Below are 16,892 nucleotides of genomic sequence, written 5' to 3'. Positions count from 1 at the left end.
CACATAAGAAACGGACTTGTTGCGCAGCAACTGTAATTGTGCTCTTCTTCGGCGTCGTGAAATGTAAATTTTCCCTAGATAAAAAACAAGTTAACCGCGAAACAAACACTTCATCAATATTTTTTTTTATATGGAGTTCCACCGCGAAAACCGAATATAGTACCAACCTTAAAGGGAAAAATGAATATGAATTTTTCACGATCACTTTTTTAAACTTTACAAAAAAAAGTTGTAGTGAAAAACATGAAATACAATTATCGGCCTTTGCGTGGAAATAGCAAATTGTTTTTTAGTGAAATATGAAATCCATAACAGGCCCAAATATGATATATGTATGTATAATTCCCAAGAAAACAAAATGAAACCTTTTCATCTGAATGCGCCAAATGGGTCCGATTTGGCAGTAGAGATTTGTATAAAACATTTTCTGTAGAGGATTGTAGAATAATTTATTGACTTAAAATCTTATGAACAATAAACAAGCTTAATCTTAGCAGTCTGACATGGTAAGTAAATGGAATTATTTATAAGGGTTATTATTTGGTATTATTTTAATTCCATTTCTTCCGGAGCGCCGTTGAGCGCATCGTATGTATTGTTCTGTTCTGGTTGTTTGATGCTCAAATAGCGGGACCGGTCTGTTGAATCTGTATTAGACGTTCGTTGCTATTTTTGTTCTTATTAAGTGGATGTGGGGTGTTGTTTTTGAGGATATGGTCGAAACAACATCTTTGGGATCGAAGCCTTTAGGTAGTGTGTATTTGCGTACGAAGTGCCTTTGAATAAAACCATTCTCATCTTCCCTCTTCTCATGCTTTCCTTCAACCACAACAGTCTTATCCACAGTTTTTACTGAAAACTCGTTCGGCGTAAATTGAGAGACATCAATGCGTACTTGGAATCCATTTTTGTCAACAGTTGCCAATAATTCCGATTTCTCTGATTTCCAATCCTTGCTAGGACTGCATCTGGATACAAGGTGAGGACAGTAACGTTTACGTGGTTGTAGAACCAGAGAATGCTGGCGTGGACGAGAATGGAATATGTCAGCGGGATAAATTCCCAGACCAAATGGTGCCTCCAAGAATTGTTCCACATCGTTGGAGACATCAAAGTCATTGAATAATGGTATAAGAGACATTTTCGCTCTTCATTCTGGCGTCAAAAAAAAAAAAAAACTTTTAAATTTAAATTTTTGCAAAATAAACGGTTTCGAGCAGTAATATCGAGATATAGTCCTATATAAACATGAAGCAGAGCAAGAAATACCTCCAAACTTAGAGAATTTTTTAGAAACAAAAGAGAAGACTTTTCTAGAAATTTGTAGCATTGTGAGAGCGAAAGCAAAATGTGAATAAATGTCTAGTAAACCGCTCTTTCTCACTCTTGTCCTCATGTCCACTCAAAATGTAAAAGCAAAACTGTTCCGCGCGCATGTGTATGACTCTCTCACAATATAATTTTGTTCGTTTTACTGCTCTCATTTTCAACCAACACCATCAAATAGAATGAATCTGCTTACACTCTGCATTACACTTATCTATACTCATATATGAGTAATGTTTTTCGAAAGAGGCCTGCCGGGTAACATGCACTATGTAAGTAAATAAACGAATAAAAAACGAACGAAACGTTTATGCATGATTGTAAAATGGTCTTTTCAAAGGTATGACCATTCAATTTCTTCGATAGTTTTCTAGAAGTAGACAAAAAAAAGTGATTTTATGATTTCGGTAGTTTTCTAGAGGTAGACAAAGGAAGAATGATGAATATGGAAAAATTGGCCACTCAATATTTGCCTCGAAAGCTTTAGGAGATAGAAGAAATCTAAAAGTGGCGATGGGAACACTTTTGATTGCAACCGGTCATAAGATCAGAAAAATGCTTGGGTGGTACTTGTCGCAGATCGGGTTATACAAAAATATATAAAGGAGCTGTATTCAAATCTAAATTGATTTGGAAGAAATTTTGCAGAGGTATTCAGGTCGGCGACAAACCAATCCATGACCTTATAAGTGCAAATCTGGTGATGCGTACATACATATATGGACGCTATATCTTTCATATATCATACATGTGTGCAACATTTCGTGACAATTTGACAATAATTGGTACCTTGTTTACAAGAATACATACGTGGACTCACAAACGGACAGCACGATAGACGTAATCGAATAAAAAAGTGATTTTGAGTCGATCGGTATATTTGTACCGCACACCACAGTGGTGGTGTAGGGTATAAAATGATTGGGTTTTCGCAAACTTTATCCATATCCATAGCCATATCCATAGCTTTTGAATAAATAAACCAATTCGTCTAAAGGTAGGACGGTGGTGAGGCAAAATGGTCCATATCAGTTCATATTTGGACATAGCTACCAAAAAATTATCCTTGTATTCAATGTCTTCCGTCAAAATTTCCGATCACTAAACTCATCTCATTAGAAAAAATCACCTTCGCGCTAACGGGCAAATAAAAAAAGAAATTGAAGAATTCGACTGAGCCAACCCGTGGATTGAACCCGCGTCGTCCCGGCAACCATGAATATTCGTCGTCGTCTAAGCGTTCTGAGCCATCAACACTACTTTTAAACGGTGCCCAGAATCATGTGTATAACCGGGGAAAAATTGTAGGATGTGAAATAGAAAATTCACGCTGCAATAAGACAAACACACATCCATTGGAGAAGTGACGCAGCTAGTAGGACAAAGTGTCGGGATTAGTTAGTGTGTTGTATGCATTTAATAGAGGTTCTCTCGCAATTTCTTCGACCCAGCAATATACGACCTTTGAAGCCCTCACGCCTAAGGATTTCTGAATATGACCCCCTTACTAAGTGGTCGAAACGCGTCAAATCGTGGTTGGTGTGGTGTATCTCCTAAGGCTTTCATATTCACGGTTACTTTTATGAAACACTATAATAATCGAAACGTGCCCGGAGATGGAGAAGATTATAAAAACAAGATAAGGTATTTATGTGTGTAGTATTGTGTTCGAATAATAAATTATCCATATAAAAATTAGGCTTCCTAATATTGATTGACAGAAACACAACTACCGAGCAGCACCTTTTCGTGATAAGCGAGAAAATATCTTAGCCAAGACACAAACCTGACATTTTAGCAGAGCTATGTTAAGTGATTAACAGAGCATTGTTAACTGATTTCCTATTTTATAAAAAAAAAAATAATTTTTAGCAATGTCTCACCTTAAATCACTTGCTAAAGAATTTATCTACAACTATAAAATGCTTAATAATTACCAAACCCTCCAACCTCTATGCCAAAAAATTAAATAGCGAACTCATTATAGATAGGTGATATAAACTAACACCAGAATTAGCTCCTATCAAGAGCTACTAAAATCAGTAGTCCCGATATTCACATTATATTTCAGATCGGAGAAATTTGGCCCCTATATTTATATTTGAATTTAACATAATGCCCCACTATGCTGGACTAGTCATAGATAGGTGATACAAACTAATACCAGGAGTTGAGCTACTAGAATCAATAGTCCCCATATTCAAACTATATTTCAGATCGGAGAAACTTGGACTTGGAGAAAATTGGTGCTGAACTGGTCATAGATAGGTGATACAAACTAATACCAGAAGTATCTCCTACCAAGAGCTACTTCAGACCGGAGAAATTTGGCCCAAATGTTATGTTTGAATTTCACATAATGGCCCACTGTGTTGGAATGGTCATAGATAGGTGATACAAACTAATACCAGAATTAGCTCCTACCAAGGGCTTTTAGAATCAGTAGTCCCCATATTCAAATTATATTTCAGATCGGAGAAACTTGGCCCCAAATGTTATATTTGAATTTCACATAATGGCCCACTGTGTTGGACTTGTCATAGATAGGTGATATAAACTAATACCAGAATTAGCTCCTACCAAGAGCTACTAGAATCAAAGCTTATAGAGAAACTGAACAAAATTGATCTTAATTTGACCAAAGTGCAAAAATAAACAAACACACAGTGGGATAGAAACGAAAAAATAGCCAAAAATCTGCCGTTTGAGACCAGATAGAGATAACTTTTTGAAATTTTGAATGGTTATAGCTGAGGCGTTAACGAGTATATGCCCAAAATTTGAAGGCATGCACCTTTTGGCAAGCACGTTAATCAAGTCTTCATTTGTGGTCCGATTTTCAATTTTCTGAAAACAAAAATTTTCAACTGTCTTAAAAAAACAAAAAGGTTGTTTCAAAATCGTCTATCTTTGTTAATTGGTTATGGAGGAGGCTACAAATATTGTTTGGTGCAAAACCTTTTGAGGAAGCCTGTCTCGGCAAAATTTCAAAATGTTAAAAGTCGAAAATCCCCAAGACATGAGGAGATATTGTAGATTTTGATTGAGATATTAATTGATATTTTTGAGCACTTTCTAGCGAAAATCAAACTACAAATTAAGATATGTCAGCCCTAAAAATATTTCGAAATGCCGAGGCGACCAATTTTAGTCGTCTGTTGAGAGGCGCTCGGACAAAAATTGCACATAATCCCGTTAACTTTCTACCCGTTCTCCCACTATAAGCCATCAGAATACTCAGGCATCCTAACGTTCTAAAATTAGATGGATACAGTTAATCGCGGATGGCGTTTCTGTTTTTTTTTTAATATTTGGGAGTGTTCTAGCCGATATTCTTTCTTATTTTAGAGCTTTCGTCAAGTTCAGATACAAGATGACACCATTTTTCAATAGCTAAAACTTAAAGTTTTGCCATTGTTTTATCTGTTGTCCTATCATTACACAACTTATTTTAAGCTGATATTTTTCCTTGTTTTGTTCGTAACTTTCCCATCGGTAGTCAGCCACTACAAAAATTATTTTATACACCACTATTTTGTTTGTTTTTGAACACGCAAAGCAAACACAAAGCTTTGCTGGGTATACGAGAAACTAGGCATAGTAGTCAATACAAATGTAACGTATTTTACAGAATTTTTATTTTGTGTCTGATAAACATTGAATGAGTTTCGTTTTGTAATGAGTTTCGTTTTGTATAAACTTCATTAAAAAAAAGTTTGCCAAAAGATTCGTCTTAGCGAGATAATTTTGTGTGAAAATTTCTACTTGCGCTTTAAAAACAATTTTAAAGATGTATGAAGTATTCTTTATAGAGAAGTTCGTTATAAAAAGGTGAATATGGCTGGAAAAGGTTGTGTTTTCAATTTTTATTCGTAATAGAGAACAATTCGCTATAGAAAATTTCGTTATAGAGAAGTTCGACTGTATATTCACTGTTTTCCTTGTATTGTTTTGACAGGTTGGCAAATGGCGTTACCACCTCACGGCAAACGAACAGACTTGCACTAAAAACATTTTTGAGTTTGATTTTTGCCCTTCACGGCTTCCTATCCAACGCTGAACTAAAACACAGCAATTATAAGCGAAATGCTAAAGCTGGTATCCGTTACGATATAGTTCAATATTAGCCGTGTTTTATTTTGGTACTATATAGTGTAGTGCAATGAAAATTGTATGAAAATGACGTCTATTCAGGACGACGAAGTTCTGGATAAATCACCAGTGCAAGCTTATGTAGAACATCTGTTGTCAGGATTGCCATGATATGTTTTCACAAATAAGTGTGGGACTGCTATGTCCATTAAGTTATAAATATTACAAATAATTGCACTTTTTTTCTCGTATTGTTTCGACAGCTTGGCAAATGGCGTTACCACATCATAGCAAACAAACAGACTTGCAATGGAATTTTTTGTTGCGTTTTATATTTGCCCTTCCCGGCTTATCTATCCCGTACTAAAATAAAACACAGTAATTATTCAATTTAATTATTTTCCCCATTATACACTTTACAGGAAGTTGGCATATCCCTTTGCTAATATGCCAAATTCGTGTGAACAAAGACAGCAATAAAACAAAAGATAATCATGGTTTAAAAAGTCCCGGCACGGAATAACTGTGAGCACCACACAGGCTGGAAGAACCACACAGGCGCGTCCACAGGTTGCGTCCACTCAGTTTGCGTATACCACCGTGTTTGCCTTCAAAAGACTTCCTCTCGGGAGCTTCTTCATCCATTTTGACAACATGACCTAGCCAACACTGCCGTTGTATTTTCATACGTGCAACTGTGATATCGTCGTCATACAGCTTGTGGTTCATACGACGCCTATATTCTCCATTCTATTCCATATGTTTTACGAAGAATCTTTCTCTCAAACACTCCAAGCACTGCCTCATCTGCTTTCACAAGTACCCATGCTTCAGAACCATATAACAACACCAGTGTCTTGTATAGTGTAATCTTTATCTGTCGAGAGGTGACCTTGTTCCTAAACTGCCTACTTAATCCAAAGTAGCAGTATGTATGTTATGGCAGTATTATTCTTCGCTTTATTTCAAAACTGGTGTGATTCGTTCGGTTACGTCGGTGCTCAGGTAGATAAAGTTGCTGACTATCTCAAAGTTGTGGTTCCCAACTTTCTCCATTTTCTTTATCTGATCGGTTGTATGGGGAGTTGATACCATCCATTTCGTTTTATCTCCATTTACTGTCAGATCCATTTTCACTGCTTTTCTCTCGGTTGTTTCAAAGGTTGCAGTTACTATTTCCGGTGACCGACCTATGATGTAGATGTCGTCGGCATTGGCGAGTAGCATGTGTTCTCTTGCGATTAGTGTGCCATATCTATTCAATCTACCTCACATCAAACCTCGATTGATATTGAATGGTCCGGAGAGATTCTTTCCTATTCTTACTGAGGAATGTGTTTTAGCAAGTGTCGTCCTGCAGAGTCTTATTAATTTTGCAAGGATACCAAACTCAGTCATCGCTTGAAATACCTTTGAACGTATGGAGCTGTCGAAAGCATGTTTGTAGTCAACAAAGAGATGGTAGGTGTTGATTTGTCCTTCTCGTGTCTTTTCCAGAATTTTGCGCAGTGTGAATATCTGATCTATGGTGGATTTACCAGGTCTAAAGCCGCATTGATAGGGCCCAATTATCTCATTGACTTTAGGTTTTAATCTTTCACACAATGCGCTCGAGAGTATCTTGTATGCGATGGGGAGGAGACTTATCCCTCTGTAGTTGGCACAGTACGTCTTGTCTCCTTTCTTGTGCACGGAACACAGTATGCTGGGGTTCAATCATCGGCTATGCGTTCTTCTAGTCAGATTGCGCAGACAAGCTGATGTATTCGCATTATCAGCGTGTCGTCTCCGGTCTAAAATAGTTCAGCGGGCAACCCGTCGTCTCCTGCTGCCTTGTTGTTATTCAGTCGGGTCACTGCTACTTGGACCTCATTCCGACTAGGGGGTAAACATTCTAAACCATCATCATTGATTGGTTCTGCGGTATCCTCTTCGCCGCCATCGTCGGAAACTAGCAGCTTTGTAAAATGTTCTATCCATACCCTCAACACTATATCTGCATCAGTTACCAGATTTTCTTCTTTGTCTTTGTAACAGGATGTTCAATGTCCAGATTCCGCGCAGTGTCAGATCGTACTTTTCTCGCCATACTCAGACGGAGGCAGAGAGAAATTTTCTTTCATAAATTTATTGTTCAGATTTCATAAACTTTTGTTCATAAATATTATGCAAAGTTTTATTATATTAATGAAAAAATCATAAATATTATAAAAATACGTAATGAAAAAAAATGTATGAATATTATTGTTTATGAAAAAGGTTCTTATATTTATGAAACTTTGATTTATAAATGTCATAAAATTTTCGTAATATTAATAATTTTTATCATAAATATAAAAATTATATTATCGAAATATATCCATGTAGGTATACAACGAAAATTGTCTCATTTATGAAAAATTGATGGGGGAATTTTCCCAGTAAACTATTTAATGTATACTTGGAAGAGGTTAAGCATTTTGTCATTATTTCTCGTTTGTTGTCGATTTTTGCTTACATGCTTTCGTTGTGTGCAACAAAAAGAATGAAAAAACGCACACGCATACCTACACAGAGAGAATTTTCCTTCATAAATGTAATGATCGGGTTTCATAACCTTTTGTTCATAAATATTATGAAAATTTTTATTATATCTATGAAAAAATCATAAATATTATGAAAATTCTAAATGAAAGAAAATGTATGAATATGATCGTTTATGAAAAAAGTTATTATTTTTATGAAACTTTGATTCATACATGTTAAGAAACTTATCACAATATTAATAATTTTTGTCTTATATATAAAAATTATGTTACTCAAATATGTCCACGCAGGTGTACAATGAAAATTGCCTCATTTATGAAAATTTGATGGGGAATTCTCAAAGTCAAGTTGGTGTAAACTACTTAATACTTGGAAGAGGTTCATCATTTTGCCACTATTTCTCGTTTCTTGTTTATTTTTCCTCACATGCTTTCATAGTGTGCAAAAGAAATAATGAAAACGCACCCACACGCATACCTTTATGCATGTTTTACATTACAACAACGCACAACATGACACCATGCACAATAAGATCTCTGCGTCATTCATTCTACGTAACATCTTGAAGCTATTGGGTGTTTTTAACTTTGCAGTGAAGTGCCAAAAAAAGTTTTCAAATATGGAATAATCCTGAAGATACGCGATATTTCATTAGAATTGCACATTCTAATACACATCTTTACATTTTTAGGAGTATTCCGAACTGACTGTCGTCTGTACACAAAAAAAAAATGAAAAACATGTTTCAATTAAGAAATTTGTACATTCAATTAAAAAATTCTTTGAAATCGGACCTATTAACGAGTTTGTATTATTGGTTCACAATTATGTAATTTGGATTTATGACAGCACCAAAATCCAATTTAAACAGTTATTAACTAAATGAACTAGTTTATTGTAAAATTGTCCCTTCTCTCAAATAAAATTTTTACTAATTTAATACAAGAAAATAATTGATATTTTTCGCATTAATAATTTTTTTTTTATTTTTTTTGGATTAAATTGCTGATAAAACATGAAATATATTGCGTTAAAATATTTATTTTTTAATTTATATTTTCTAAATGAAAGAGAAAATGCCTTTCTTTTATGAAATCTCTTCATTGTCGTGGATACCGTCTGTAAAAAGTATAATGAACAAAATAATTAACATAGATATTAAAGTGATTCGTAATAAATACCAATCTTAGCATTTTGCTCACAATACCACGAAATGAAGGAATATTGCAGTTATCTTTCGTCATCAGCGTCGTTTTCCAAGCCAATATTGTCTCTAAAGGGATAATAACATGTTAAAATGAAATAATATTTATAAATATCTCGTCTACCTTCTTCCATGTCCTCAAAGTTGTCTTGTGTGGAATGTATTTATTATACCCTCCACCATAGGATGGAGCGTATACTAATTTCGTCATTCTGTTTGTAACTACTCGAAATCTTCGTCTGAGACCCCATAATTTATATATATATTCTTGATCGTCGCGACATTTTATGTCGATCTAGCCATATCCGTCCGTCTGTCTGTCCGTCCGTCTGTCTGTCGAAAGCACGCTAACTTCCGAAGGAGTAAAGCTAGCCGCTTGAAATTTTGCACAAATACTTCTTATTAGTGTAGGTCGGTTGGTATTGTAAATGAGCCATATCGGTCCATGTTTTGATATAGCTGCTATATAAACCGATCTTGGGTCTTGACTTCTTGAGCCTCTAGAGTGCGCAATTCTTTTCCGATTCGAATGAAATTTTGCACGACTTGTTTTCTTATGATATCCAACAACTGTGCCAAGTATGGTCCAAATCGTCCCATAACCTGATATAGCTGCCATATAAACCGATCTTGGGTCTTGACTTCTTGAGCCTCTAGAGTACGCAATTCTTATCCGATTGGAATGAAATTTTGCGCGACTTGTTTTCTTATGATATCCAACAACTGTGCAAAGTATAACTCAAATCGGTCCATAACCTGATATAGCTATCATATAAACCGATCTTGGGCCTTGACTTCTTGAGCCTCTAGAGTGCGCAGTTCTTATCCGATTGGAATGAGATATTGCACGACGTGTTTTCTTATGATATCCAACAACTGTGCCAAGTATGGTTCCAATCGGTCTATAACCTGATATAGCTGTCATATAAACCGATCTTAGGTCTTGACTTCTTGAGCCTCTAGGGGGCGCTATTCTTATCCGATTTGAATGAATTTTTGCGCGTAATATTTTGTTATGATACCCAACAACTGTGCCAAGTATGGTTTAAATAGGTTCATAACCTGATATTGCTGTCATATAAACAGATCTAGGGACTTGATTTCTTGAGCTTCTAGAGGGCGCATTTCCTATCCGATTTGGCTTAAATATTGCATGACCTATTTCATTCTTACTTTCAACAACTGTGTCAAAAAAAGGTTCTAATCGGTTCATAACCTGATATAGCTGCCATATAAACCGATCTGGTGGTGGCTCAAGAAGTCAAAAACCAGGTCGATATAGCTGCCATATAAACCGACCTGGTTTTGACTTCTTGAGCCTCTAGATGTCGCAATTATTATCCGATTTGCCTGAAATTTTGTACGACGGATTCTCTCATGACCGTCAATATACGTGTTTATTATGGTCTGAATCGGTCTATAGCCCGATACAGCTCCCATATAAATCGATCTCTCTATTTTACTTCTTGAGTCCCCAAAGGGCGCAATTCTTATTCGAATTGTCTGACATTTTACACAGGTCTCCAACATATAATTTATTTGTGGTCCAAACCGGACCATATCTTGATATCGCTCTAATAGCAGAGCAAATCTTTTTTTATATCTTCTTTTGCCGGGAAAAGAATTCGACAAATGCGATCCATGGTGGAGGGTATATAAGATTCGGCCCGGCCGAACTTTGCACGCTTTTACTTGTTTAATTTGTTCACACTCTAATTTGATCAGCTTTAAACTGTTTCGGCATAACACTTTTTAAAATATATTGTTTTTACTTAACAATGATTAATCAAAAAATTATTTTATTTTATTGAAAGTTAAATAAAAACCACACTTTAATTTTTTCTTGATATTTTTTGTCTTCCCACGCCACCATGTGCCTGTCTATGATAGAAACCAGAGAAATATTTAGCTCATTCGCACTCCTTCGCATTACATATGTGTAAAAGAGCATAAAACAGAACGCAGAAATACTCACAATTTGCATTATTAAATAACAATTTAATTCGTACAATTAAACAATTCAACGTATGCCTTCTTTACCAATCACTTGCCATGAAATCGGATTTCAATGTCAAAAATAATTAAAGCAATTAACACCTCGTTTGAAAAGTTTTTTATAAGTCAATACCATGTTTAATCGATCAAATTTAGGTCTATATTTTTTCTATGTGCAAGGGATTGAAGCATAAAAACGTGATACATAATTTGCAAAGTCCAACCTTTGGAGAGACTGGTCAAGAACCGCTTTCCCTTCCAGTAGACAGTACATTCAGAGACAAGTTTATACCAAACGTGAGCATTTCAGTACTATGCGCTATTGATAGTAAAGCAACTCCGTGCGATACAAACACAATACCGGGTGGTATGGATGAAACATAAAATTATTAGTACCGTTTGGTACTAGCCTTATTCCGAAGTGGCATTGGTGTTAATACCAATCTGTTATTGGTTTTAGCATCAGACCGTTGTTGGTTTAGTACCAAACCCTTCTTCATTACTCCACCCGCTAATGAACCAAAAAACATTGAAAATAATTTTATATTAATTATTTATGTTTTTAATTACAAAAATCAATGTTACATAGTTACCAATCTCAATTCTTTGTATTCAGTAATTGATTCCATATCCATTGATTCCCAGAAGTGGTTTTGATACGAATACACCAACACAGCATCGTTTTCTACACAAGAGACTATCATGTTGTTGATGTAGAATGTCCTTAGAATTTGTACTATTTCAATTTGCACCGCTTTCGAGGTTTTTACGCACTCAAATTGTATTAAAACATTTTATTTATTTGTTTAACAATTATTTTATAATGGTGTCAATATTTTAATTACAAAGCTCAACAACACTTCTGGCGCGATGACGAGAATGCAAATGTGACGCCGTCAATTCATAATAGCCTCCTTTGTCTGGTACTAAAAATCGTTGAAAATGACGCGACCCAAATAATACCAGGCGGTATTGGCAAAGAATCGTCACTTTTCTATCAGTGTACCTAGATTTAGGTTCAACTAATTTTATCTCAATAAATTAAACTAAGCGTCCAAGCTTTTGCTTTTATTTTTCTAGCGAAATTCATATTGTTTTTGTTTTTTGTTGATCTGTTTTTTATAGTTCTTTTTGTTGTCTGTGTGTTCAAGATCAGGGGTCGAATTACCGCATACGTGAAAGAGCGCGATTTCATGTCGAATGAAATTTCATCTCACATTTAAAGAGTGTTATACTACTAACAGGATTCAATGATAGAAGGTTAGGTCACTTGCAAAGACATAAAGTGGATAAGCCTCATGAACATCGTTTAGGATGTCAAATTTGCCGATTGAAAATGTCATCGAATAGGAGAAAACATAAACAAAGAATGAATGTAAAAAGAGCAAAAGTTGACATCCTCAATTCCAAATACTGCCAAAAATTAAGAAAATTGTATGTCGGCTGATCGCTTGGCTTAAACGTATTTAGTGAATCCTGTACCACTAATATAAAAATTTCGATGTCCAAATTTTTATAAAAAATGTTCGATTTAAACATTCGCGTTCTTAAATTTCAATAATTCCCGTTCGATAAAGTGAAACACAATTCACAATAGAGAGATTTGGGACGATTTTACTCGTTCACGTATGCGGCAATTCGGCCCCAGTTAATTTTGGCTTGCATTTGCCACAGGGGTAACTACCAAACCAATGGTTGTCCAACCTATTTATTAGTTGACAACCGTGGGTTATTTTATTTTCATACCCACCACCATAGGATGGGGGTATACTAATCTTGTCATTCCGATTGTAACACCTCGAAATATTCGTCTAAGACCCCATATAAAGTATATATATTCTTGATCGTCCCGACGATCTGAGTCGATCAAGCCATGTCCGTCCGTCCGTCTGTCGAAATCACGATAGAGGTCGAACGCGTAAAGCTAGGCGCTTGAAATTTTGCACAGATGATAAATATCGATGTAGGTCGTTGGGGATTGCAAATGGGCCACATCGGTTCAGATTCAGATATGTATAACCTAACCGATCTCTCGATTTGACTTCTTGAGCCACAATTTTTGCCTGATTTGTCTGAAATTGAGCACATAGTGTTTTGTTATGACTATCAACAAATGTGTCAAGTATGGTCTAAATCGGTGTATAACCTGATATAGCTCCCATATAAGCCGATCTCTCGATTTGACTTCTTGAGCCCCCGAAAGCCGCAATTTTTGTCCGATTTGCATGAAATTGAGCATGCAGTATTTTGTTATGACTTTTAACAAATGTGCCAAGTACGGTCCAAATCAGTCAATAACCTGATATAGCTCCCATGTAAACCGAACTGTCGATCATCCTTGTTCGGTTCCTAGAAGCTTTATTTTTTGCTGGTTTGACAGAAGTTTGGTATGTAGAATTAAATTATGCCCTTCAACAAAATTTTATTTTGTATAAATTTTAGCAATAGCAAGCAAATGGTGGTTGATAAAAAAAGTTATTACTACTAAAAAAACTAACGTTCTGTTTTTACACTATAAATTGCTGCTTTATGTGAAAGAGGACAAAAATATATGTTGATTACGTCGCCTCTAGCACACCCAACGGTGCCTGTTTGATGTTTGTTTTTTCGGGCAGGCACAAGGAGAACAACAGCCAAAGTACAATTGGATAAAGTCAGAACGTTTTCCTTGAAAAAATATTCTGCTCCCAAAACTGCAAAACTGTGAATATACTAATTATAGCTTTATTTTATGAAATAAATACTTCAATGTCCTATTCTTAGCCTAGTTTCTTGAAAATAGACGAAAATTTGTTATTTAGGATAGGTAAATTGCTCCGGGCAAGAACTCGCACATTACTGTTCGAAGTTTCGAATAGAATTAATCGATAACGGACGCCATAATCCAAAAAATGCGAAACTCCATCGTAATAAGTCGATTGCGGATGCGAGAATTAGGTCCCTGATCAGCGGTATTCTTCGAATTTGGTCTAAATGAGAAAACGCTATTGCCCATAACTTCGAACAAAGCTGTAAGTAATTATTATGAAAACATTTCTATTTTCATACAGCTCCACTATTTGCGAAGAGACTACATAGTTCTGCATTGTTTGAAAATGTATTCTTTATATTTATTTATAGAAATATAATGAAAACATTTCATAAACTGTAGAACAGAATTTCATGAATATAATAAATATTATAAAAAAAATTATGAAATTTTTTCTTAAATGTTATAAAAAATGCTCATAAATGTAATTAACGTTTTCATAAATGGTATGAAAACATTTCATAAACTATGTTTGATTCCATTGGGACGTAATTAAAATTTTTATTCATAAATGTAATGACAAAATCATTAATATCATCAAGAATTTTCTTTCTATGCATGTATCGCACGATGTGTAAACTTTCAGAGTTGTTGTCTTTGAAAATACATATGACAATACATATTGTGTGTAGCAGCCTTAGCGAACCCACAGAATACCGGAAGCTACTTTTAGCACTCGTATGAGACACACACTAAAAAACATGCACCATATAAGAAATCCTTTCAGAATTTAAAGTAAGGATTCGAGAAAACCGGGTACGCTGACTGCAGAAATCGGGGCAACATTTATATAAAAATAAGGTTGAACAATTTTTTTAACTTTTGTTTTTTTTTTGTAATATTTATTTAACACTTTTGTTTGAAACAAATTTAAAACTTATATTATTGTTGGTAGGTATCAATATGTACTACTAAATGCAATGGCTTTTGGCCATGTCAGGAATTGCTACTAGATAGATTATAGATGGAGTAAATTAGAAACATAAATCAGACTTTTAAATGAAGATTCTTATTTTGTCCTTTTTGACTAAGCTTCCTCTTTCTTCGATTCCTCGACTTGTTCTTTGACATTCTCTTTGACGTTAAGATGGGCTGGGCCCACTTGTTGGATTTGTACGACCCTCTCGTTCGATTTATCTTCAACTTGGGGTTTTGGGACACTAACTGTGAGCACGCCATCCGATGATAATGTGGACACAACATTTTCAGGATTGTAACCCTTTGGCAAAACATAACGTCTAACAAAACTCCTTGAAATGTAGCCATGATTGTCTTCCCGTTCCTCGTGCTTTCCTTCCACTACAATACAGTTGTCCAACACCTTGACGTTCAGCTCACTTGGCTTAAATTGTTGAACGTCCATGCAAACTTGAAACCCATCTTGGCCTGTGGTAGACACCGGTCCTGTTGTGGGCTGCCGCTGTATATGACGTTGTGGTGGATCCCCGCCTACCAAAGCTACGCCCTGAGGATGTCGCCAGTGATAAAAAGGACTTTCGTAGAACGGAGATGAAGCCAAAGATAGCCGATTGAGATCATTTGCAAGGCCTAACAAGAGTGGTATATGTGCCATGTTATCTGTTTCCTTTTTGTCTTTAAAATTCGGTTTGGGATTACGAAAAAGTAACGTTCTTGTTTAAATATTTGGTTCAACTCTTAAGCTTTGTCTTTTCTGTTTTATAACTTGTGTATAACTGATGTATGGCAAAAATCCCTCGTCGTATTTATATCTCAACTGGCCTACGGTCGCGCTTCGCTCGGAAAGAAACTCACACTTGTAGATTTATTGATAAATAAGAAACGGATGGTGGCATGAGGCATGTATGGATGTTCGTTCGAGTAGTGCCTCGATTGTTCCAGTAAAATTTACCGAGTGAATGCACAAGCGCATGCTAATATACATATATACATGCAAGTACGTATAGAGAATTGAAAAATATGTGCATATTTAGGTAGGTAAGTACTCAGAATTAAATACATATGTATGTACATATTTGCAATGTTCTGTTTGCCTGCTGTATGTTTTTTTGTGCTCAATTATAGGCACGCATACGTTTATAGCTGGTCGGATACGAGTGTTTTTTTTTCCTTAACCACAAACATGTCTGATTCATTCCACTTTAATGCACCCGCAAGTTCTTTAACCTCAAGCGTTGCACTGCCAATAACATTTTTCTCTTGGCAAAACAAATTTGTATTGCGAAGAGAAGAGAGAATTAAGAGAATAAAGCGTATTGGGGTTTCTTAATTTATAAGCAAAGAGACTTAATGTTGCTCTCTTAAGGGAACACACACAGTTTCTGGAAATCTCAGTATTTGTACATTTCTAGAAAAATGCAACCCATTGCCACCGCTGCAAGAGGAACATCGATTTCATATGTATGTGTGCGTCTGAACATTTTTTTATTAACAATTAAGAAATATCAGAGAACAATTATCTCGAGACATTCAAAAGGTTTCTGCAAATCAACGGTACATACCTAGTAGGTACGAAAAGTCGACTTTTGAATTTTTCGACTCTTATCAGAATGGCTAATGACGACTTTACGACTTTTCTTTGCAAAAACTTGACTTTTCGGCTTTATCAAAAAGTCGAATTTTGCAAAAATTCCCAAAGTTTTTTAAAGAAGATATTTCTATTTCCTACAAGTTTTTATAAACATTTACCATCAAGATATGATAATTTCTTTGTATTTTCATAAAGCGGAGGTGTTAAGAAAAATTTTAAATGCAAAATTTACAAATTTTTATGTCAAATCATCTGACCATTTTAACGCCAATATGGCTAATATTTTTGCTATTTCAAAAGTTTCGACATTCCCGCAAAAGATAAAGTCCTTTACAGCCCATGGTACAATTAAGAGGTAGCGTCAACGAAACAACCTTGAGTTGTAAATGCCGTAAATTGAAATGTCAAAGTGATTTTAGAAATAAACTTTG

General features: G+C 35.4%; 1 protein-coding gene and 1 pseudogene across 1 annotated transcript; both read right to left on the bottom strand.

The window, feature by feature from the left end:
• Positions 1-382: 382 nt before the first annotated feature.
• Positions 383-16,892, bottom strand: part of LOC106094697 (heat shock protein 27-like) — a 248,805-nt pseudogene continuing 232,295 nt past the window's right edge.
• On the bottom strand, positions 14,806-15,737 carry LOC106094694 (heat shock protein 23). Its single transcript, XM_013261928.2, has one exon. It carries the CDS (start codon positions 15,523-15,525, stop codon positions 14,980-14,982), a length of 546 nt encoding a protein of 181 aa, XP_013117382.1. The 5' UTR covers positions 15,526-15,737; the 3' UTR covers positions 14,806-14,979.

Source organism: Stomoxys calcitrans, chromosome 1, assembly GCF_963082655.1.
Source record: "Stomoxys calcitrans chromosome 1, idStoCalc2.1, whole genome shotgun sequence".
NCBI classification, from domain to species: domain Eukaryota; kingdom Metazoa; phylum Arthropoda; class Insecta; order Diptera; family Muscidae; genus Stomoxys; species Stomoxys calcitrans.
The sequence above is the reverse complement of the archived record's forward strand: the minus strand, read 5'-3'. Positions and strand labels throughout refer to the sequence as shown.

What these genes read in the sequence shown, in the direction of transcription:
- LOC106094694 (XM_013261928.2), bottom strand. Translation starts at nt 15,525, where the DNA reads ATGGCACATATACCACTCTTGTTAGGCCTTGCAAATGATCTCAATCGG.